We start from the raw sequence: 25,514 nt of genomic DNA, 5'->3' as shown, positions 1-25,514 counted from the left end.
TTGCTTAGTCTTAAATCACTTAATCATTTTTTAATCCCTTCTTTTTCTTCTTCTTCTTCTTTTTTTTTTTTTTTTTGGAGACAGGGTCTTGGTCTTGCTCTGTCATCCAGGCTAGAGTGAAGTGATGCAGTCACAGTTCACTGCAGCCTTTAACTCCTGGACTCAAGCGATCCTCTCACCTCAGCCTCCCAAGTAGCTGGGACTGCAGGTGTGTGCCACCACACCCAGCTAATTTTTAAATTTTTTATAGAGAGGGGTCTCCCTATGTTGCCCAGGCTGGTCTTGAACTCCTGGGCTTAAGTGAGTTTTATTATTGATTGTTGTCCAGTGTTTTTGGGGACTATCCTAATTGTTCTTTCTGTGTTTATTAGGAAATTTAAATAAATTTTTCAAACTACATCCCCAAAGCCCCTTCCCAATGCCCTTTCATTTGTTTTATAAATTTCTATTTTTTCTCTTTCTTATATCCTTCCTTTTATTTGGGGAGATTTTCTCTGTTGTCCTTTTATTATCATCTTACACTGAAAACAGAGTTTATTCACTTTCAAATTATCTTATCTAGAGACTTTTTTTTTTTTTCTGTCTCACTCTGTTGCCCAGGCTGGAGTGCAGTGGTATGATCTCGGCTCACTGCAACCTCCTCCTCCTGGGTTCAAGCGATTCTCCTGCCTCAGCCTCCTGAGTAGCTGAGATTACAGGTATGTGCCACCATGCCTGGGCAATTTCTGTATTTTTAATAGAGACAGGGTTTCACTATGTTGGCCAGACTGGTCTCAAACTCCTGGCCTCAAGTGAGCTACCTGCCTTGGCCTCCCAAAGTGTTGGGATTACAGGCGTGAGCCACCACACCTGGCCACAATTTTTTTTTTTTTTGAGATGGAGTCTCACTCCATCGCCAGGCTGGAGTACAGTGGCGCGATCTCAGCTCACTGCAATCTCCGACTCCCTGGCTGAAGCGATTCTCCTGCCTCAGCCTCCCGAGTAGCTGGGATTACAGGTGTGCACCACCACGCCCAGCTTATTTTTGTATTTTTAGTAGAGATGGGGCTTCACCATGTTGGCCAGGATGGTCTCGATCTCCTGACCTCGTGATCTGCCTGCCTCAGCCTCCCAAAGTGCTGGAATTACAGGCGTGAGCCACCACGCCCGGCCATACCACAAATTTTTATAATATTAAATGCTTTTACTGTTTATTCATAAACATTTTATACTTTATGACTTTTGCTTATGAATCATTTAGAAGTATAGTTTTTTGTTTGTTTTTTTAAAGACTCCAAATATCTTAGGATTTTTTTCTGGCTAACTTTATGAGAAATTCTAATTTTATTTCACTAATATCAAAGGGCATTGTATATCTGATAGTAATTCTTCAAGATTGGTTACAACTTTCCTTGTAAATGTGGTCAGTTTTGGTAATTGTTCTATGTGAGCTTGCAAAAGATGTATATATTTTATATTGCTTAATTTTAGGGGCCGGGTACAGTGGCTTATGCCTGTAATCCCAGCACTTTGGGAGGCTGAGGTAGGAGGACTGCTTGAGGCCACGAGTTTGAGACAAGCCTGGTCAACATAGTGAGATCCTGTCTCTATTAAAGAAAAGTAAAAAGAAAAAACTTTAGGAATGTATATAGTTTTAACATATATATCATAAACTTACTAATTATATTTTTTAAGTCTTTGACTGCCTTTCCCTCCCCTCCCCAAGTTTATTTAGTTTGAGAAAAATGTATTATAAAATCTGCCACTATATTTATGGCTTTTGAAATTTCTTCTAGCAGTTCTATCAAATTTTGCTTATTATATTTTAAAGTTATGTTGTATCTTCTCATGAATTTTTCTCTTTTTTCTTCTTATACACTATCCTATAATATCAAATCTATGAAACGGTTTACCACCCGTTATAATCTCCATTTTCCGAGTTAAAACACCAAAGCAATCTTCATATATTATGTATGTGTATATAATTTTGTGTCACAAATATTAGAAGGTAAAATTGAGTTCCAACTCTGGCTGAAGAAGAGGATCAGTGTTGAAACTAAGACTGACAATGTTAGAAAGTGAATTGGTATACTTCAGGAGGGGAAAGAATTTCTAAATGAAAGAATAGAGAGGCAGAGAAAAAAGTAGCTTTAGAAATAAGAAAAAGATGAAAGTTATGTTAATAGTCAGTAATGTGTAAATAATAGGATCTCAGAATTAAAAGTGACTTGTTTTTAAGCAAAGGATCATTTCTCATTCGTCTTTTTTTTTTTAATCCCCAGAACCTACCAGAGTGTCAGTCCCTTCTTAGATACTTAATAGATTATTTCTTTTCTTTTCTTTTTTTTGAAATGGAGTTTTGCTCGTCTCCCAGGCTGGAGTACAATGACGTGATGTCGGCTCACTGCAACCTCTGCCTCCCAGGTTCAAGCGATTCTCCTGCGTAGCAGGGATTACAGGCGTGTGCCACCACGCCCAGCTAATTTTTGTATTTTTAGTAGAGACAGGGTTTCACCATGTTGGCCAGGCTGGTCTCAAACTCCTGACCTCAGGTGATCCACCTGCGTCGGCCTCCCAAAGTGCTAGGATTACAGGCATGAGCCACTGCACCCGGCCAATGGATTATTGCTGAAGTAAATAAAATTAAAAGTTTACAGTTTTTTGGAATGACTGCTTAAGTGTCCCAGATGGGTTAAGTTACCTTTTCTTTGTCACATTACTTTGTACAATTTAAAGGGAATTGAATTTTAGTTATTCTTTCTTTAAATAATTAGGACCCAGAAAATTGAATCCTACAACTGAACCCTGAGGTGAAAATTTTGAATCATATTTTTTGTTCGAACTCTTGTTTTCTTTTTTAGATAAAGTTAGAGTATGAAGGAACATTATTTACTGAGTGGAGTGTGCCAGAAACTTGTTTTGTGCTAAATAAAAGGTAAGATTTATGCCATGAATATCAATATATGTGTATATTTTTTAATTCATTCATATAATGTGAACATTCAGATTCAAGGCTGTGATTTAATATAAATTTTCTTTCATTAAGTAGATGTGAAAAGCAAGACAAAATCAGGTCGAATATAGTATAGAAGTAAAATATTTCAAATATTTAAAAATATCTCTTATCAGCATACAATTGAAATTTTTAGGCTTAAAAAATTGTAAGGGAATTTTATTAATATCATATGCACCTATAATTATTCTTTCTCATCTTTTTAAACACTAGCTCACCCACCACAGAATTGCGTTGTTCCTCACCTGGTGTTCATGCTATAAAACCAATTGTTACTGGCCCAGTAAGTTGATTTTAATGATATGTTATTAAATCTTGAATAATCATCCTGTTATCCTGTTACATTTTATTTTGCCTTTCTTTTGAGCTTTTCAATCTAATTTAACCTGTTTTAAATAGTGTTAATTGTTAACTATAAACAAGCCCTATTTTAAAGTTATTGTATGTCAATTTTTAGATATATCTCATGTTAAATTCTAAATTATAAAATTACATACAATTTTTATCTTAGTCTTTTTATTACTAAGTATGTTAAAGTTCATAGCCACCACCTTAATGATAATAGGACTCTCAGATTAGTGGGTCTCCTGTCATACACCCCTGTGACAATGCTAAGATTAAGAGTAATTTCTAGCAGATTTATTTTACTCCACTGCATTTTCTTCAACTGAAGAAAACATGAGAATGCAAATGAATTAGAATGAGGTTGAACCTCTCTAGTTTACCAAAAACACCCGAAGGCAAAGTAAAGCATTTTAAGACACTGGCATTTTAGTAATTAGTAACAAAATACTGGCTACATACCGCACAGCTGATGATCCCACACAAGTGTGCCTGAAGCTGCAGTTCTACAGATACCATGTCACCAATCCTGCCTTTACTTTGAGGCTTGTGACTTCTCTTTAATTAAAAAGCTTTATTGTCAAGGCACAAGTAGACAGAGCGATGTGGGAGAGGCCAGATGAATATTTATTCATTTTTCAATCCTTATGATGTGAAACATATTTGAATTTGTCTCTTTGAGTCTATGAGTATTTGCCAGTTTCAAGAACACAATTCATGCCGGGCGTGGCTCACGCCTGTAATCCCAGCACTTTGGGAGGTGGGCAGATCACCTGAGGTCAGAAGTTCAAGACCAACCTGGCCAACATAGTGAAACCCTGTCTCTGCTAAAAATACAAAAATTAGCCGGGCGTGGTGGCAGGCACCTGTAATCCCAGCTACTCAGGAGGCTGAGGCAGGAGAATCGCTCAAACCCGGGAGGTGGAGGTTGCAGTGAGCCAAGATCGCACCATTGTACTCCAGCCTGGGGGACAAGAGCCAAACTTCGTCTCAAAAAAAAAAAACCAAACAAACAAAAAAACGATTTATGAGGAAGTAAGGGACTCCTTTTCCTTTTGTTTTTTGTTTTTTTTCCCTTGAGATGGAGTTTCACTCTTATTGCCCAGGCTGGAGTGCAATGGTGCAATCTAGGCTCACCGCATCCTCCGCCTTCTGGGTTCAAGCGATTCTTCTGCCTCAGCCTCCCAAGTAGCTGGGATTACAGGCATGTGCCACCACACCCAGTTAATGTTGTATTTTGAGCAGAGATGGGGTTTCACCATGTTGGTCAGGCTGGTCTCGAACTTCTCACCTCAGGTGATCCACCCACCTCGGCCTCCCAAAGTGCTGGGATTACAGGTGTGAGCCACTGCGCCAGGCCACATCTGACTTTTGAAAAGCACTCAGTTGTAACAACCGAAAGCATCTCTAGGCATTGCCAAAAGTCCCTGGGGAGCAAAATTACCCCAGTGAATGAGAAAATTATTTGAATTGCATTTCAGTGAGGAAGACAAATGTAATAAAAATGATAAAGATGGCAATATATAAATATTTAAATATATATTTAAATTCTATTCTGAACTTTATTCTTCTTCCTCTGATGTTAGATAAGTAACTTACTTCCTCTGTGACTTTTATGCCTATATCCATATTTGCATTTGATTTAATGTTAATATATCACAATTTCTTTTGCATTTTCTTTTAGGATGAAGAAGAACGCTATTTATTTGTGGAAAGTTCTCATACTTGCTTTCTGTGGTACTATAGAGTTAGGTAAGTAATGCAGTACTGAATAGGTAATTATGCTTTTAAAGAGTATTTAGCTTCAACTTTTAATTAGCCACAAATAGATTATCTATATTATGGTTTCCATACAACTTTCATTCACCAACCAAGCTATTCTCAAATATACTGCCGAAGAAATACTGAAGAACAAACAGTAAAAATAAGAGCAACCACTATTTGAGCACATGCTGTGTCTACATGTTTGTGCTTTAATATAAATTCTTTCTTAATTTTTATAATAACCACACAAATGTAAGTCTTTATAGATGTGGAAACATAAGCATGGATGGGTTAAACAATTTGGAAAAAGTACAAAGCTACTGAAAGATAGCATTGAGATTTGACCCTGGTTTTTCAATCCAGAGGGCTCTTCTATTATATGCATTTCAAAAATACCTTCTTTGTATTGGATAGCTTTTCAAACTCATGACAAAATGTAGGTAGCTGAATATAAGAAGGGAAAAAGTGGTACATAGCTGCATAATTAACGGCATAAAATCATTCAATAAGTTAAAAAAGTATCAGTGATTCGGAATATGCTTTAGCATTATAGTCTCGGCAACATCCCAAGCACCGTGTAGGACATAAGGAACTGTAGTATGTGGATCCTGAGCTCAAGATGCCTGGAAAATACTTATTTCTTTGTATCCACTTCACGTTGATTCCCTTGGGGAAACTATTCCTCCGTATTCTGTGATAATATTGTTAATTTCGTGTGACGTATATGGTCTGACTACAAACCCACATTTCCTTGGTTACAGTTATTAGTTGAGGATTGGCACATACACGATCCAGGCAGAACCAATCAGAATACTCATGTCTTCAGTAAAGCATGGTTGTTGCTGATAGTTTTATTGTCCTGGTCCACGTAGTCCCTTAAAGTCGGATGGTTCTGCAGTTTATGTGGAATTTTTGGATTGGACATCCTGAGCTAGATTGTAAGTCCTAATAATACCGAGGTTTTGGCAAGCCCCACCAGGAGTACACATTAACCCAGTCCTCTCTCACTCACTGCCACTTTCCCGGAGTCTTATTGAGAAGCAGGGAGGATTGAGTCTCTGCTACTCATGAAACCGGCAGGCTTCTGTCCTTGTTGGCACTTTCAGAAATCCCAGTCCCCAGCTTTTCCTCTATAGGTTCTGAACCAGTTGAGAAATGGACAAGGGCAAATTTGGGGATAACAAGTCCTGGTAGAGGCCTGGCGCAGTGGCTCATGCCTGTAGTCCCAGCTATGCAGGAGGCTGAGTTAGGAGAATCACTTGACCCCAGAAATTTGAAGTTACTGAAGGTTATGGTGAGCTATAATTACACCACTGTACTCCAGCATGGTGACAGAATGAGACTCTGTCTCATAAAATAAAATAATAGGCTGGGCACAGTGGCTCACACCTGTAATCCCAGCATTTGGGGAGGCCAGGGCGGGTGGACCTGAAGTCAGGAGTTCAAGACCAGCCTCGCCAACATGGTGAAATCCCATCTCTATTAAAAATACAAAAAGAATTAGCCAGATGTGGTGGCAGGTGCCTGTAATCCCAGCTACTCGGGAGGCTGAGGGAGGAGAATCACTTGAACCTGGGAGGCGGAGGTTGCAGTGAGCTGAGATTGCACCACTACATTTCAGCCTTGGCAACAAGAGCAAAACTCCATCTCAAAATAAATAAATAAACAAATAAAAATAAAATATTCCTGGTAGAGTTGAATTGTAAAAAAGGACCTGCCCCTTTGGCCAAATGGGCTACTTTCTATTCTCCCAAGTAGAGCTCTTGGGAACCATCAGAGAAGATAATCTGTTGCAATAAGACTGTATGTTTGTGTCCCACCCCATTTACCCCCAAATTTTTATGCTGAAACCTAATCCCCAATGTGATGGTATCTGAAGGTCACGCCTTTGGGAAGTGGTTAGGTCATGAGGGTACAGTCCTTATGAATGGGATTAGTGCTGTTACAAAAGAGAGCCCAAAGAGTTCCTTTTTCCCTTCCACCATGCGAGGACCCAGTGAGAAGATAGCACCTTGATCTTTGGACTTTGCAGCCTCCGGAACTATGAGAAATAAAGGTTTGTTGTTAAAGCCACCCAGTCTATGGTATTTTTGTTATAGCAGCCCAAACTAGGACATCTGCCAAGAAGCACTGAATGGATTACCAATTTCATTTACACACATTAAGACCTAAGAGCTAGGGCTGAAAGAAGTGGGCCTCCAGGCTACCCTGATCTAGACATGTTTTCTCCATGTAAGAACAGAAGGAAAAGCATCTATCCAGGGGGCAGGTTAGTCCAAAAGAGAGAACTCCGTAGGGGCTAAGAGTTTTTCTGTAATATATGTTGTAAGAATTTTCAGTCTGTCACCTGTAAAAATATCAATTAAAGAATAATAATGAGGCCTAGCATTGTGGCTCATGCTTGTAATCTCAATGTTTTGGGAGGCCAAAGTGAGAGGATTGCTTGAGCCCAGGGGTTCAAGACCAGCCTGGGAAACATAGCAAGACTTGTCTCTACAAAAAATATAAAAAATTTGCCAGGCATAGTGACTTGCATCTGTAGTCCCAACGACTTAGGAGGCTGAGGTGGGAGGATCACTTGAGCCCAGGAGTTCAAGACCATCCTGGGAAACATAGCAAGACTTGTCTCTACAAAAAACGTTAAAAAGTTGTCAGGCATGATGACTTGCATCTTTAGTTCCAACTACTTATGAGGCTGAGGTAGGAGGTTCGCTTGAGCCCAGGAGTTTAAAGCTACTGTGAGCTGTGATTGCGCCACTGCACTCCAGCCTCCATGACAGAGTGAGACCCCATCTCTAGAAAAAATAAAAATAAAAACAAAATAATAATAATTAATGGCTAGAAAGATTACATAAAGAATAAAAAGGATAGTAATGAAATCAGTACCCACATATGCATTACCCAAATCAAGAAATAGAACATCACACCTCTTTATGCCCTACCAATCACATTCTATTCACCCTGCAAGAGTTAGACACTATCCTGGATATTGTTTTTTGTCTTTTTGTTATTTTATCCTAAATATTATGTAATGAATGATTCCTTGCTTTTTTCTTTTAGTTTAGCAACTATATTTGATTGTAATAAATTGTTTAGTTTTGTCAGTTCTTGAGCATTATTTAAATTGAATCATATGATAAGTATTCTTCCATGAGTTGCTTGTTTCTCTAAAAATTATGTTTTTGAGACTTACCCATATTTAAATAAGAATCTTTAGTTCCTTCATTGTGACTGCTCTATGGTATTTCATTGTATGACTCTGTTCATTCTGCTGATGCATTTATTTGCAACTACAAATGATGCTGTGAATGATCCTGAACATACCTCATAGTATCTTGCTACTTAAAATGTAATCTGAGGATCAGCAGCACTGACATCACCTGGAAATTTATTAGAAGTGAAGAACATCAGGCCTTATTCCAGACCTATGGGATAATAATATGCACTTTAAGAAGATTCTATAGTAATTTACATGTGCATTATAGTTGGAGAAGTAGTACTGATTTAATGCATATAAATGAAAGTTTCTCTAAGGTAGAGACCTAAAAGTACAATTGCCTAAAAGTAGGATGTGCATTTGTTCAACTTTACTGGGTGATGCCTAAGTAACTTTTGAAAGATTGTCCAATTTTATATCCACACTAGTAGTACATGAAAGTTTCCATTTTGCTGTATCCTCACCAACACTTAAAATTGTGTGACTTTTTAATTTTTCCAGTCTAATAGGTACGAAATTATGTCATTGTATTTTTCTTTACATTTTACTGATTACTGATGCATTGAGTGTTTTTTATCTGTTCAGCAGGAATTTTTCTTCTCTTTCCTATTCAATAAGTATTTTGATCCACTTTTGAGTTATTTTTATTTTCATAATAATTTACAGTATTTCATTATATGTCTTAATTACTACTCCATTATCACTTATATATATGTATTGAAAGTATTCTGTCCCAGTTTATGCAGATTTTTACTTTCCATGCCTCCTATTGATCAGAGAGGTCTTTAGTATTGTGGATAAATTTATTAATCCTTTCCTTTGTGGGTTTATGCCTTTTAAAATCTATTTAAGAAATCTTTTCCTACTTACAAGATCATAAGGATTTCTCCTATATTGTTTTCTAAAAGTTTTATATGTTTTTTCTTCTAAAATTAGGTCTTTAATCCACCTGGAATCAGTTTTTGTACAAGCTTAGAATAGGAATTCACTTTATTTTTTCTACATGAATAATTAATTTTCTCATACTCATTTAATACATAATCTATTTATCCAGAATATCTTCTCTTTCATATATCAATTTTCCATATATGCATGGGTGTTTCTCTGGGCTGGCTGTTCTGTTCAGCTGATCTATTTGTCCATACTTGAACAAAACTACATTATCCTTATCACTATAACTGTATTTCTTAAATCTTAACAAGTGATAGTAGAAGTACCCACCCCACTCCAACTCTTCCCAACTTGATTTATACATTCAATGCAATCCAAATCAAAATCCCAGCAAGTTATTTTATAAATATCAATAAACACATCCTAGACTGTATATGGAGAAGCAAAAGACTCCGAATAGCCAACACAATATTGAAGAAGAGAAACACTGATAACACCCACTTCCGGTGAGGACATGAACCAGTAACAACTGTCTTTCATTACTGGTGGGAATGCAAAGTGATACAACCATGTAGGCTTCAGATGAGCGGTCTTATGCATCTTCTGTTAAATTTATTTTAAAGTATTTTATGTTTTTGGTGCAATTGTAATTGGTGTTGCAAACTTTAGAATTAGTAGGAATTTTACCTCCAAATATTCCCTTCCCGGTTTATGCCTTACTCCTTACCATCATTTTGGTGCTTTCTAGTTGTTTGTTTATCCTTCATATTGGACATTTTTCAGTCAATATTTATTTGGATTTATCCACAGACCTATCATTTCTTTGCTCAACAATGCTTATACTCTCAGACATGTTTTCTTATATTACGTTCTCTTCCTGAAGTATATCCTTTAAGGGTTCCTTTAGGGAAGATTTCTTAGTGATTAAATTTCTCAGTATTCGTGCCTCTGAAAATATCTTTATTTTATCCTCACTCTGGAAAAGTCATTTCTCTGGGAATATGATTATAGGTTCCTTGCTGTTTTCTCTCAGTGCTTTAAAATTATTTTTTCTTGTGTCTAGCTTCGACTTCAGTTGGTAAGTAGGCTGTCTTTCAAATGGTTTTTCCATTTTAGGTAATCTATATTTTCTCTGTGGTTGTTTTAAGATCTTGCCTTATCTTTGGTGTTTTACTATTGTATATTTCTTTTGAGATGTATTGCAGTTCCTGAATCTGAATATTGGTGTCTTTCATCAATTCTGGAAAATTCACATTGTCTTTTTTCTTTTTCTTTTTTTTTTCTTTTTTTTTTGAGACAGAGTCTCACTCTGTTGCCCAGGCTGGAGAAAGGTGGCATGATCTCAGCTCACTGCAACTTCTGCCTCATGGGTTCAAGTGATTCTCCTGCCTCAGCCTGCCTAGTAGCCGGAATTACAGGCGCCCGCCACCACACCTGGCTAATTTTTGTATTTTTAGTAGAGATGGGGTTTCATCGTGTTGGCCAAGCTAGTCTCGAACTCCTGACCTGGGTGATCCACCCACCTCAGCCTCACAAAGTGCTGGGATTACAGGCATGAGTGGCTGTGCCTGGCCTATCTTTTTAAATATTTGTTCTCCCTTATTCTTTTTTTTCTTTCTAGATTTTCTTAAGAGAAATGTATATCACCTTTTAATTCTGTCCTTCCTGACTCTTAAAATCTTGTCAACTTTTTCCATCTTTCCGTCTCATTGTGATTCATCCTTGGTTATTTTTTAAGTGTTTCATTCAGTTCACTAATTATCTCATTATCCGTGTCTAAATTTTTTTTTTTTTTTTTTTTTTTTTTGAGATAGGATCTTGTCCTGTCACCCAGGCTGGAGTGCAGTAGTGCAATCATAGCTCACGTAACCTCAGACTCTTGGTGTCAGGCACTCCTCCCACCTCTACCTCCTGAATACCTGGGACTACAGGCACACACCACTGTGCTCCGTCTTTTTTTTTTTTCTTGTACAGACAGGGTTTCACTTTGTTGCCCAAGCTAGTCTCAAGCTGTTGGCCTCAAGCAATCCTCCTGCCTTGGCCTCTGAAAGCACTGGGAGCCACCACACCAGGCCTGTATCTAAATTTTGTAATCCCTAAAATCCTTTTACCCAGAGGTAATTACTATACTCTTCTGCCATTTCTGCATCATTACATCCAAAATTGGCTACATAAATTTGTGGGGCCTGGTGTAAAATGAAAGTGTGGGGGTTTCTTGCTCAAAAAGCAGGGGGAAAATACTGTTAAAGATATCAAATATAAAGCTTTTTTCTCCTATAGTCACTCTCATTACCTGTCATGGTGTTTTTTATTTGCAATTTAACGTCATGCTCCCTTAGACAAGGAATACTCGTGGGCCAGGTGTAGACACTCATAGTCACCTGGTGGGTGGTTCAGCATGTGCACAGCCCACCAGCTGCCATATTTCCCTTCTCAATAGAACTACACATCATGCCCAGCCAGTGGAGGGGTCTGAGGTAGTCAAGCCATGTAGCTTCCCTTCATGGGCCTCCCACCTCAACCCCCGAGGGTATTGCAGCCTCTACACTGGGCCATGCTAGATACCTGGATTAGGGGGAGGCAAGAGGTTTATTCCTGCCAAGATGAGTAAGCCACGCCATCATCACCATCATCATGCCATGGTGCTGCCAGCCAGCATGGGACAGCCGCTAACGTGCCTTACTCCAGGACACTGCAGCGTGCGGTTGCCCTACCCCGACAATCCCCCAACACCTGAGCCTAGGCCCTCACCCAGGTCAAAGACAGAAGCAGCTTGTGGGACAGGGATTAAGGAGGGGAAGGCTGGTCAGGACCCAAGGTGCCAGAGCATGGAGGGGAATCAGGGGTAAATAATCCATCCCAGGGAGGCAGAGAGGCAGCAGGAGGCGGGACTGTACGGGAGCCAAAACCCCTCGTCCCCAGTGCATGCTTCATTGTCTCATCACACTTCGCTTACAAAACATAATTTCAAAGATAAATTTGTTAAGAATTTCAAGATAAATACTGTAGAGTACAGGACCCTTCTAAGCACTGCCTCTTTCCCCCGGCTCTCGACACCTATTGACTCTGCCCCCAAACCAGAGTTCTGACACTAGAAAGAATTCATGAACAATTATCATGTTAGCATCCAAACTCTCTTGCTTTCATCTTTCTCTGTCTCTCAAGAGTTAATAAAAAGGGAAAAGGATCCATGGAGTTGTGCTGAAACTAGTCTTCCCAAGTTCACTGTGACATTTTTCTGTTTCATCACTGTATCCCACTACTATCTCTCTATCTTCTGAAACTGCTGTGGCAAAGTCACTGAAGGTAATTGCCAAATTCGATGGGATTTTTTTGATCCTCTTACTGTAATACTTAATTTCTATACCACATTTAATTCTGAGAGTCACTTTCTTTTTGAAACTCTTTCATTCCTTCATTCCCTAATACCACTATGTTCTATTTCCATAATGGTTTTTTCCCAGTCTTTTCCTTTGGCTTTCTGTCATCTGTCCTTACCTTTAATGTCAATTCAATCCAGGGTTTTCTCTTCAGTCTTATTCTCAACTCTACACTTCAGCCTGTGCACTAACTCAAGAAAGCCAAGAAAACTGATAAAGACCCAGCAGAATGCTGCTAATATTGTCTTTCCATGGAAATCAAGACTGTCACTTTAATGTCAGCTGATACTGATTCCTTCTCTACAAGGTTACTGTATTAATACCAAAGCCTTTCTTTTATTATCTACAAGTATTTCCTTTTGCCTTCAAATTTTCCTTCCAGATATGCTGGTAACTCACTCGGTGACTCAGTTCTTCTTTCCCGTGCCTCTGACAAGTAAGCCTAACACAAGGCAGAAGGTATCAGCCCTGGAGCCGGGGTCTTTTTAATCAACCTTGGACTGTGTTGAACTCTGGGCATAGTTTACCTATTAAGATATATAGTAGCTATTTTCAGCAGCTTTCTAACATATAAGATTGAACACATGAAATAGAATATTCATTATATGGTCTCAGAAACTCACTGCATACTCATTTACTGATTCCCAAAACATTTTCATTTTGTTTTGTGCATGATAATGTACTAGACACTGCAGTAATCAGCAAATGGAAGGACATAGTCATGAGGCACTGACTTTTAGAGATGATAAAAGCTAAAAATATGCAGGTAACTTTACAGTGAAAAAAACTTTCTAGAAAACATACAACTAAACATACAAGTGAATATTAGTCCTTTTTTATTTTATAATTAAAAATAGAGACACGGTCTCACTATGTGTCCCAGGCTGGTCTCAAACTCCTGGGCTCAAGCAGTCCTCCTGCCTCGGGCTCCCAAAGTGCTGGGATTACAGGTGTGAGCCACCAGGCCCGGCCTGTTACTCCTTTCAGGGCTGGTGAGGGAAGGATTTGTCATGCTAAAAGACAAATTTCTGTTTGACATAAATTATAACATGTAAAGACTGTAGGGTTTTTTATGCAGAATGACAATATCAACATTTTAAAGAAGATTAATCATGAAGTTTTGATTCTGTGAACTTGCAGTATTAAGAAAGCATGCAGATTTAAGCCACTCAGCCTTCTGTGATGACAAATGAGAATCAGTAACGATATTGATAAATAAATAGACATGTGATTTTTTGTTTTTACATTTAGCCTTTAATTTTATATACCGTAATGAAATATAAAGAGAACATGCAAAGGTTTAGAAACATATATCTTGAAAGTAGAATATTCAACCTAACGTTTTACAGGCTGTTTACTAAAATATGTTTCCTCTTTTTCCAAGCAGACATTTCCTGAACAACTTTACCCAGGTAAAATATTTTTTAAATTTTGTATAGCCTTCATATATCACTACTGTATTGTTTCTCTCTTATCTTCCATATTTACCAGATGAGGAATTTTTCTAATGAATTTTGCAATGACATTTGCTTAGAGTATCTCCTTCTCTAAGACCCATTCAGGAGGTCCATGAGGTTCACCCTTTTCCGACCACCTGTCTGCATAAGGATGGATTTGCCCCCCTTTTACTTCTACCGAGATAATATTCACCAACGACTTGGCTGAAGGAGCAGAGATGATTATCCAGCTGTCTTCTATTAATACAAATATTAAAGATAGTTTTTAAAATATTGAGCATCCATTCTTACTGATATTTTTCTTTTGAAAAATAGTTATTTTTCATAAAAATATGTTAATTAACATATAATAAATTTACCATAGTTTTGAAAAAAAATTATCTTTAAATGTTCTCAATTTTAATTTGTTATATAGTAAATACAGGTGGATCTAAACCACATAAAACAAAAGCCTTGTAGGATTCTTAATAATTTTTAAAAGTATGAAGGGGGTCCTATTGTCAACATTAGACAGATCAACGAGACAGAAAGTTAACAAGGATACCCAGGAATTGAACTCAGCTCTGCAGCAAGCGGACCTAATAGACATCTACAGAACTCTCCATCCCAAATCAACAGAATATACATTTTTTTCGGCACCACACCACACCTATTCCAAAATTGACCACATAGTTGGAAGTAAAGCACTCCTCAGCAAATGTAAAAGAACAGAAATTATAACAAACTGTCTCTCAGACCACAGTGCAATCAAACTAGAACTCAGGACTAAGAAACTCACTCAAAACCGCTAACTACATGGAAACTGAACAACCTGCTCCTGAATGACTACTGGGTACATAACGAAATGAAGGCAGAAATAAAGATGTTCTTTGAAACCAATGAGAACGAAGACACAACATACCAGAATCTCTGGGACACATTCAAAGCAGTGTGTAGAGGTAAATTTATAGCACTAAATGCCCACAAGAGAAAGCAGGAAAGATCCAAAATCGACACCCTAAGGTCACAATTGAAAGAACTAGAAAAGCAAGAGCAAACACATTCAAAAGGTAGCAGAAGGCAAGAAATAACTAAAATCAGGCAGAACTGAAGGAAATAGAGACACAAAAAACCCTTCAAAAAATTAATGAATCCAGGAGCTGGTTTTTTGAAAAGACCAACAAAATCGATAGACCGCTAGCAAGACTAATAAAGAAAAAAAGAGAGAAGAATCAAATAGACACAATAAAAAATGATAAAGGGGATATCACCACCGATCCCACAGAAATACAAACTACCATCAGAGAATACTACAAACACCTCTACGCAAATAAACTAGAAAATCTAGAAGAAATGGATAAATTCCTTGACACATACACTCTCCCAAGACTAAACCAGGAAGAAGTTGAATCTCTGAATAGACCAATAACAGGCTCTGAAATTGTGGCAATAATCAATAGCTTACCAACCAAAAAAAGTCCAGGACCAGATGGATTCACAGCCCAGTTCTACCTGAGGTACAAGGAGGAGCTGGTACCATTCCTTCTGAAACTATTCCAATCAATAGAAAAAGAGGGAATCCTCCCTAACTCATTTTATGAGGCCAGCATCATCCTGATACCAAAGCCGGGCAGAGACACAACCAAAAAAGAGAATTTTAGACCAATATCCTTGATGAACATTGATGCAAAAATCCTCAATAAAATACTGGCAAACTGAATCCAGCAGCACATCAAAAAGCTTATCCACCATGGTCAAGTGGGCTTCATCCCTGGGATGCAAGGCTGGTTCAACATATGCAAATCAATAAATGTAATCCAGCATATAAACAGAACCAAAGACAAAAACCACATGATTATCTCAATAGATGCAGAAAAGGCCTTTGACAAAATTCAACAACCCTTCATGCTAATAACTCTCAATAAATTAGGTATGATGGGACGTATCTCAAAATAATAAGAGCTATCTATGACAAACCCACAGCCAATATCATACTGAATGGGCAAAAACTGGAAGCATTCCCTTTGAAAACTGGCACAAGACAGGGATGCCCTCTCTCACCACTCCTATTCAACATAGTGTTGGAAGTTCTGGCCAGGGCAATTAGGCAGGAGAAGGAAATAAAGGGTATTCAATTAGGAAAAGAGGAAGTCAAATTGTCCCTGTTTGCAGACGACATGATTGTATATCTAGAAAACCCCATCGTCTCAGCCGAAAATCTCCTTAAGCTGATAAGCAACTTCAGCAAAGTCTCAGGATACAAAATCAATGTACAAAAATCACAAGCATTCTTATACACCAACAACAGACAGACAGAGAGCCAAATCATGAGTGAACTCCCATTCACAATTGCTTCAAAGAGAATAAAATACCTAGGAATCCAACTTACAAGGGATGTGAAGGACCTCTTCAAGGAGAACTACAAACCACTGCTCAATGAAATAAAAGAGTATACAAAGAAATGGAAGAACATTCCATGCTCATGGGTAGGAAGAATCAATATCGTGAAAACGGCCATACTGCCCAAGGTAATTTATAGATTCAATGCCATCCCCATCAAGCTACCAATGACTTTCTTCACAGAATTGGAAAAAACTACTTTAAAGTTCATATGGAACCAAAAAAGAGCCCACATCTCCAAGTCAGTCCTAAGCCAAAAGAACAAAGCTGGAGGCATCACGCTACCTGACTTCAAACTATATATACTACAAGGCTACAGTAACCAAAACAGCATGGTACTGGTACCAAAATAGAGATATAGATCAATGGAACAGAACAGAGCCCTCAGAAATAGTGCCACATATCTACAACCATCTGATCTTTGACAAACCTGACAAAAACAAGCAATGGGGAAAGGATTCCCTATTTAATAAATGGTGCTGGGAAAATTGGTTGGCCATATGTAGAAAGCTGAAACTGGATCCCTTCCTTACACCTTATACAAAAATTAATTCAAGATGGATTAAAGACTTAAACATTAGACCTAAAACCATAAAAACCCTAGAAGAAAACCCAGGCATTACCATTCAGGACATAGGCATGGGCAAGGACTTCATGTCTAAAACACCAAAAGCAATGGCAACAAAAGACAAAATTGACAAATGGGATCTAATTAAACTAAAGAGCTTCTGCACAGCAAAAGAAACTACCATCAGAGTGAACAGGAAGCCTACAAAATGGGAGAAAATTTTTGCAACCTACTCATCTGACAAAGGGCTAATATCCAGAATCTACAATGAACTCAAACAAATTTACAAGAAATAAACAAACAACCCCATCAAAAAGTGGGCGAAGGATATGAACAGACACTTCTCAAAAGAAGACATTTATGCAGCCAAAAAAACACATGAAAAAATGCTCATGATCACTGGCCATCAGAGAAATGCAAATCAAAACCACAATGAGATACCATCTCACACCAGTTAGAATGGCAATCATTAAAAAGTCAGGAAACAACAGGTGCTGGAGAGGATATGGAGAAACAGGAACACTTTTACACTGTTGGTGGGACTGTAAACTAGTTGAACCATTGTGGAAGTCAGTGTGGCGATTCCTCAGGGATCTAGAACTAGAAATACCATTTGACCCAGCCATCCCATTACTGGGTATATACCCAAAGGATTATAAATCATGCTGCTATAAAGACACATGCACACATATGTTTATTGTGGCACTATTCACAATAGCAAAGACTTGGAACCAACCTAAATGTCCAACAACAATAGACTGGATTAAGAAAATGTGGCACATATACACCATGGAATACTATGCAGCCATAAAAAATGAAGAATTCATGTCCTTTGTAGGGACATGGATGAAACTGGAAACCATCATTCTCAGCAAACTATCACAAGGACAAAAAACCAAACACCACATGTTCTCACTCATAGGTGGGAATTGAACAATGAGAACACATGGACACAGGAAGGGGAACATCACACTCTGGGGACTGTTGTGGGGTGGGGGGTGGGGGGAGGGATAGCATTAGGAGATATACCTAATGCTAAATGACGAGTTAATGGGTGCAGCATACCAACATGGCACATGTATACATATGTAACAAACCTGCACATTGTGCACATGTACCCTAAAACTTAAAGTATAATAAAAAAAAAAAGTATGAAGGGGGTCCTAAGATCAAAAATTTTAAAATTCTGGAATAGAGGATGATTAGAACTGTGATGGAAAGATATATTCAAAATGTTGAAAATTGAAATAAGGTTATAATATTTGGAAATTACACCTCTATATAGATATTGTAAGTCTCTAAAAGCAGCAACTTACCGGAAAAAAAGAAGTAGTAAAAAAAGATAAACTGTGTGTAGTGGATCAAGATGATTGAGTAAGCTCATGTGCCCATAACTACTCCTACTCCAAATCCCATTGATATTACGGAATTATTTTTTGAGGTTACAACTATAACAATGCTCAAAAGCAAGTAATAATATTATCAGTAATTAAGGAATTTTAAGATACATAGAAAATATAAGAGAACTTACAGAAGTAGAATATATGTTACAGACTCAAATAATGCAGAATAACCTCCTTCTCACTCAAAACACATAGAAATGCCTATAGAAAATATATGTGTGTACACTGCCAGTACACACACTCACAGACCTTTACGTTAATATAGGTGTGGGTGTGCATATGGAATTTAAAAGCAAGAAAAGGAATTTCCTGATGGTCAGAAATAATTAAGGAACTCAAAGCCAGAGTTGCAAGATTGAATTAGAACAGAATGTGGGCTTTCTAGAAAATATACAACTAAACATGCAAATGAATATTATTCCTTTTTTGTTTTATTTTATAGTTAAAAGTAGTGGAAAAGGGGTGATGTTTTAATGATTTTATGGGAATAGGGAATGAAAGTTTTGGCCTGTGGGAGTAAAGGGAGCTGAAACTAACCTCCCTATATGAAGTTAGGATTTAGAAAATGTCTTGGCCAGGAGCGGTGGCTCACGCCTGTACAAATCCCAGGACTTTGGGAGGCTGAGGCAGGCAGATCATGAGGTCAGGAGATTGAGACCATCCTGGCCAACACAGTGAAAACCAGTCTCTACTAAAGATACAAAAATTATTTCAGCATGGTGGCGCATGCCTGTAATCCCAGCTACTCGGGAGGCTGAGGCTGGAGAATCACTTGAACCAGGGAGTCAGAGATTGCAGTGAGCCGAGATTGCGCCACTGCATTCCCGCCTGGCGACAGAGTGAGACTCCATCTAAAAAAATAATAATAATAATAAAATCTTTAAAATGTATAAATGTCTGTAAAATGGGGACTGGTAAAGCTCTACTGACTGGCTTAGGATAATTACAAAGAAATGATACACCTCTTTTTGGGGCTGTAAACAGATAAGGGATTACCCAGATTTCAGATGCACATCCTAATTTAACAGCCCAAGAGATTCAGGAACCTACAGCTAAGAAATAAATACAAATACAACTTTGCAAGCAGTCAAACACATAGCGCCCAGGCGGAAGTGATTGCAAAACCTATTTCCATTACATGACCTTGCTGAGTTTTGATTTATATTCAGGCGTGTGAAATCAGTAACAAAAACAAAAACAAAAAAGGATCAGTAACAAAATTACCTAGAAAATCCCCATGTTGGGGAATTTAAACATTTCTGTATCCATGGGTCAAAAAAGAAACCAATCGTTTAAACTAAAGAGTTAAGACCTCCAGGCAGATAGTAAAGGACACAAAACACCTTTACTCCTGCTTTAAAAAGAAATCACTTGATAAAATTTTAAAATCCTTTAAAGAATCAAACAGCTGTGAGTAAAATGAAATCTAAAGGTGTTACATTCCAGAAGAATGAGTCCTTGCTAGGTGAACAAAAGCCAGAGAGTGTTTTCACGCTTAGGAGCACTTGCTAAGGTTGGAGGCAGGACAGAAGAGCAAACTGGCCAATGATGGATGGATAGACTTGGCTGGGATGAGGTGAAACCAGTTGAACTTTTGACTAATGTGTGAGCTGCTGTATCTGATTTGAATCTGAAAGAGTACCAAAGCAAAGATAATTCTCTCCAGTTGTCAATGTCTCACATGGGAGTTTTACTTAATAATATGCATAATACCTGTATGACAAAACTTCAGAACTCTCCTGAAGGAAAGGCATACTATTTCCTTAATAAATGTCCTCTACAACATAAAGATACAGATTTTCCTGAATTTATAAATGCAATGCCATCTTAATGAAAAAAATATACTTTTTCAGAACTAGACAAGATGTTTCCAGAATTCCTATGGATTAAACAAAAACAGTGTTCAGAAAAACACTGAATAAGAACAGGGATAGGGTACTGGTCATGGCAGGCATTGAAATACACGGTGAAGCCTTCATATTTAAAGTGTGAGATACTAACTCTTGAAAAGGCAGTCAAGATCAATAGAAAAGCATAAGAATCCAGAAATAACCAAAATACAGTTAGGCCTTTACTAAGCAATGAAGGTAGCATCTCAAATCCCTGGGGAGAATGATGGACTAGTCAATAAATGATATTTAGATAACTGGGTAGTCACACTTACTTAATAAAAAGCAAAGATTGGAGTCATACCTTACATAGTACACCAAAATAAATTCAAAATAATTTTACATTGAATATGTAAATACAATAAATCCAGTAACAATTAAAGAAAACGTGGAAGAACTCTCTTACAACCTGGTAATTGGAGGCCTTTCTAACTATATCACAAAATCCAGAAAGCAAACCAAGCTATATGATAATTTTTATTCCATAAAGCTGGAAGATAAGTAAATGACAGATAACATGGCCAAAAATTATCATAAACTCAAAAGAAAATGGAATACAGGTAGAAAAATACAACTGATTCAAGTAAACAAATCAATGTCTTCTTAATACGTAAAAAAATTTCAAATAAACCATTAAAAGAGAAACAATCCAACAGAAAAAAATGAGCGAATGAAATACAAGTGGAACTTGAACATATGGAAAGATGCTCAAACTTTCTCAAAATAAGAAAAATGCAGATTTAAACTATACTGCAGTACCAGGCTGGATATGCTGGCTCATGCCTGTAATCCCAGCACTGTGGGAGGCCGAGGCAGGCAGATCACCTGAGGTCAGGAGTTCGAGACCAGCCTGGCCAACATGGCGAAACCCCATCTCTACTAAAAATACAAAAAATAGCCGGGCATGGTGCTAGGCACCTGTAATCCCAGCTACTCGGGAAGCTGAGGCAGGAAAATCGCTTGAACCCAGGAGGTGGAGGTTGCAGTGAGGTGAGATTGCACCATTGCACTCCAGCCTGGGCGACAGAGCAAAACTCCATCTCAAATAAAAATAAATAAAATTTTTTAAAAATGATACCACAGTACCATTTTTCATCCATCAGACTGGCAGTAATCAAGTGTATGACAAAACCTGATGTTGGGAAAGAACATGAGGAAAGAAGAACTCTCATACATCACCACTGAGAGGGCATATTGGTGCAACTGCTGCAGAGAGCAATTTATCAGTATCTATGAAAATTGCAATGTATTTACCCCATGACTCAACAATTACACTTTTAGGAATGTGCCCTACCAATATGCTCAAAGTTGTACAAAGTTGCTCATTGTAGCATTGACTGATTATAATGGCAAGGGAGAAACAAACGTTTATCAGTAGGTTACTGGTTAAATAAATTGTAGTTCCTCCATAATTTAGAATAATATCCAACTGAAAAATCAGTGAAAATATGTAAAGATCTCTAAAATAACTTTAGATGATGAACAGAAGATTCAGAAAAAATATGTTTAGCATGCTAGCATTTTGTAAAAGGGATGAAAATAATATATCTATTGGTTATACACAAACATTTTATAGGAATCTAAGCAAGAACTTACGAATAATACTTACCTATGGGGTGCAGATGGATTTATGGGAATTGAGTGATGGAGTACAGGGTGGGAGAGACAGCTTTTGCTATATTTTTAATATAATTTTTAAGTATAAGAATATTCAAGAAAAATAAGAGAGAAAACAATTAGTTCTGCATCTATTGAACTGGCCTCGCATCAAGTGACAAATGTTAAGTTACAAGCGTGATTTCATTTTTATAAAAAGTATGTGAGTGGGGGGGTGAGGTTGCCATGTCTATTTATGGCTATAAAGAAAGATGGGCTGGGCGTGGTGGCTCACGCCTGTAATCCCAGCACTTTGGGAGGCCGAGGCAGGCAGATCACCTGAGGTCAGGAGTTTGAGACCAACCTGGCCAACATGGTGAAACCCCGTCTCTACTAAAAATACAAAAATTAGCCAGGCATGGTGGTGGGCGCCTGTAATCCCAGCTACTCGGGAGGCTGAGGCAGGAGAATTGCTTGAACCCAGGAGGCAGAGGTTGCAGTGAGCTGAGATTGCACCCCTGCACTCCAGCCTGGGCAACAGAGCAAGACTCCATCTCAAAAAAATAAAATAAAAAAACATGTTTATGGTTATGTTTTGCCACAACTAAAAAAGAAATTTGTACAAAATGTAAAGAAATGCAAACAAATTTTATTTTCTAGCTTATCACTGTGTGGGCATATGATCCAGAAAGTGCAGATCCTGACGAGTTGCTGGGGAATGCAGAAGAACCTTCAATAGTAGGTGGAAACATTAGTATTGTCATAGTAAGAACAGAATGCTGCCTTTCTTTTGTAGGGACTGTGAAAAATTTATAATCAATAGACAGGATGTTAAGCTGCCCACACCTAACTAAATACATTTGCATGATCCCTTTTAGTTTAGCCATTATAGTGGTTTTGAACTTATGCTCGATCTCTACAATAATAAACCTTTCTTTAGAACTCTAATTGAACATTCTTCATATTTTCTTTTTTCTTTTTATTTATTTATTTTTAAATTTTACTCTAAGTTCAGGGATATATGTACAGAACATGCAGTTTTGTTACATATGTATACATGTGCCGTGGTAGTTTGTTGCACGTATCAACCCATCATCTAGGTTTTAAGCCCCGTATGCATTAGGTATTTGGCCAAATGCTCTCCCTCCCCTTTCCCCCCACCCCTCGACAGGCCATGGTGTGTGATGTTCCCCTCCCTGTGTTCATGTATTCTCATTGTTCAACTCCCACTTATGAGTAAGAACATGTGGTGTTTGGTTTTCTGTTCCTGTGTTAGTTTGCTGAAGATGATGGTTTCCAGTTTCATCCATGTCCCTGCAAAGGACATGAACTCATCCTTTTTTATGACTGCATAGTATTCCATGGTATATATGTGCCACATTTTCTTTATCCAGTCTCTCATTGATGGGCATCTAGGTTGGTTCCAAGTCTTTGCTGTTGTGAATAGTGCTGCAATAAACATACGTGTGCATGTGTCTTTATATTAGAATGATTTATAATCCTTTGGGTTATATACCCAGTAATGGGATTGCTGGGTCAAATGGTATTTCTGGTTCTAGATCCTTGAGGAATCGCCACACTGTCTTCCACAATGGTTGAACTAATTTACACTCCCACCAACAGTGTAAAAACGTTCCTATTTCTCTGCATCCTCACCAGCATCTGTTGTTTCCAGACTTTTTAATGATAGCCATTCTAACTGGGTGTGAGATAGTATCTCATTTTGGATTTGATTTGTATTTCTCTTATGACCAGTGATGATAAGCTTTTTTTCATATGTTTGCTGGCTGCATAAATGTCTTCTTTTGAGAAGTGCCTGCTTATATCCTTTGCCCACTTTTTGATGGAGTTGTTTTTTTAATTGTAAATTTGTTTAAGTCCCTTGTAGATTCTGGATATTAGACTTTTGTCAGATGGATAGATTGCAAAAATTTTCTCCCATTCTGTAGTTTGCCTTTCACTCTGATGATAGTTTCTTTTGCTCTGCAGAAGCTCTTTAGCTTAATTAGATCCCATTTGTCAATTTTGGCTTTTGTTGCAATTGTTTTTGGTGTTTTAGTCATGAAGTCTTTGCCCATGCCTAAATCCTGAATAGTATTGCCTAGGTTTTCTTCTAGGGTTTTTATGGTTTTAGGTTTTACAGTTAAGTCTTTAATCCATCTTAAGTTAATTTTTGTGTGAGGTTTAAGGAAGGGGTCCAGTTTCTGTTTTCTGAATAAGGTTAGCCAGTTTTCCCAGCATTATTTATTAAATAGGGAATCCTTTCCCCATTGCTTATTTTTGTCAGGTTTGTCGAAGATCAGATGGTTGTAAATGTGTGGTGTTATTTCTGAGGCCTCTGTTCTGTTCCATTGGTCTATATATCTGTTTTGTTATCAGTACCATGCTGTTTTGGTTACTGTAGCTTTGTAGTATAGTTTCAAGTCAGGTAGCGTGATGCCTCTAGCTTTGTTCTTTTTGCTTAGGATCGTCTTGGCTATTCAGGCTCTGTTTTGGTTCCATATGAAATTTAAAGTAGTTTTTTCTAGTTCTATGAAGAAAGTCACTGGTAGCTTGATGGGAATAGCATTGAATCTATAAATTACTGCTGTCAGTACACAACATTGATTCTTCCTATCCATGAGCATGGAATTTTTTTCCATTTGTTTGTGTCCTCTCTTATTTCCTTGAGCAGGGGTTTGTAGTTCTCCTTGAAGAGGTCCCTCACGTCCCTTGTAAGTTGTATTCCTAGATATTGTATTCTCTTTGTAGCAATTATGAATGGGAGTTCACTCATGATTTGGCTCTCTGCTTTTCTGTTATTGGTGTATAGGGCATATTTTCTATTAACCTCATCATTCATGAAGGGGCTGACCATTAAGGTGCTTTAGAGATGTTCCTTGAGCATCCATATCAAAACCTTCTTTAAAAATCTGTCTAATCACTTATTGAATCCTTTATCACTTGAAGATAAATGAATTTTCTAAAGGTCCAACACAGTGAATAAATAAATCCTTTCTTTTTTTGTTACAAATTTACCTCTTTCAAGATTTAAATTTTGTCTTCTGTTACAATTGAAATGTATTAAAGAAAAATCTAAAATGAGGAATTAGCTAACTGTTAATTTCTCATGGGACTGTTTACATTTTAATGAGTCAAGAGCCGTCTGATTTTTAAATAGCATATTATCCTATCTCATGGTAATCAGATTCACAAGGGAAGGATTGATAAATCAGAAGGATACGCAACCAATTGTTTCATCTGGTAATCAACTTTAGAGGGAATAAAATAAATTAATGGTAATTAAACACTTTATGATATTGACTTAATTTCTAATCATTTTAAGTAAATATGAACATTTTAATGTTATTTAGTGCATTCATACTTAATACTTTACTTTCTTTTCATCTGCACATTTATCCATGATGATATAATTTTATTAAATCCTTTCTATGGCTCTCCATTAGAAACAGCATAGACTCTTAACTCTTAGGCTCTTAATGTGAAATACAAAACCTTATCTGCCTCTGCCCCTCTTCTCTGGCCTCAGCTCTCTACACATCTTGCCTCTGCCACTGGACTCTGCTGTCTCCTCACACACACCTGCTGTTCTATGCATCTGTGTCTTGGCTGATTCTGTTCCCTGCACATCAACCG

General features: G+C 37.7%; 1 protein-coding gene across 7 annotated transcripts in view; it reads left to right on the top strand.

The window, feature by feature from the left end:
* The window catches only part of CATSPERE (catsper channel auxiliary subunit epsilon), a 177,148-nt gene that overhangs the window by 13,678 nt on the left and 137,956 nt on the right, over window positions 1-25,514 (top strand). For 4 of the 7 annotated variants that reach the window (XM_063707110.1, XM_063707105.1, XM_019032403.4 and 1 more), the window contains 5 exons: window positions 2,841-2,914; window positions 3,206-3,275; window positions 5,019-5,086; window positions 13,974-13,998; window positions 22,539-22,616. In XM_063707110.1, coding sequence (XP_063563180.1) covers window positions 2,841-2,914; window positions 3,206-3,275; window positions 5,019-5,086; window positions 13,974-13,998; window positions 22,539-22,616 — 315 coding nt within the window. Of the gene's footprint in view, window positions 1-2,840; window positions 2,915-3,205; window positions 3,276-5,018; window positions 5,087-13,970; window positions 13,999-22,538; window positions 22,617-25,514 lie in introns of all 7 variants that reach the window. The other 3 variants (XM_063707103.1, XM_063707108.1, XM_055373831.2) reach the window with 1 other exon arrangement.

The sequence above is a fragment of the Gorilla gorilla genome, chromosome 1 (assembly GCF_029281585.2).
Source record: "Gorilla gorilla gorilla isolate KB3781 chromosome 1, NHGRI_mGorGor1-v2.1_pri, whole genome shotgun sequence".
In the NCBI taxonomy this organism is placed as follows: Eukaryota; Metazoa; Chordata; class Mammalia; order Primates; family Hominidae; genus Gorilla; species Gorilla gorilla.
The sequence above is the reverse complement of the archived record's forward strand: the minus strand, read 5'-3'. Positions and strand labels throughout refer to the sequence as shown.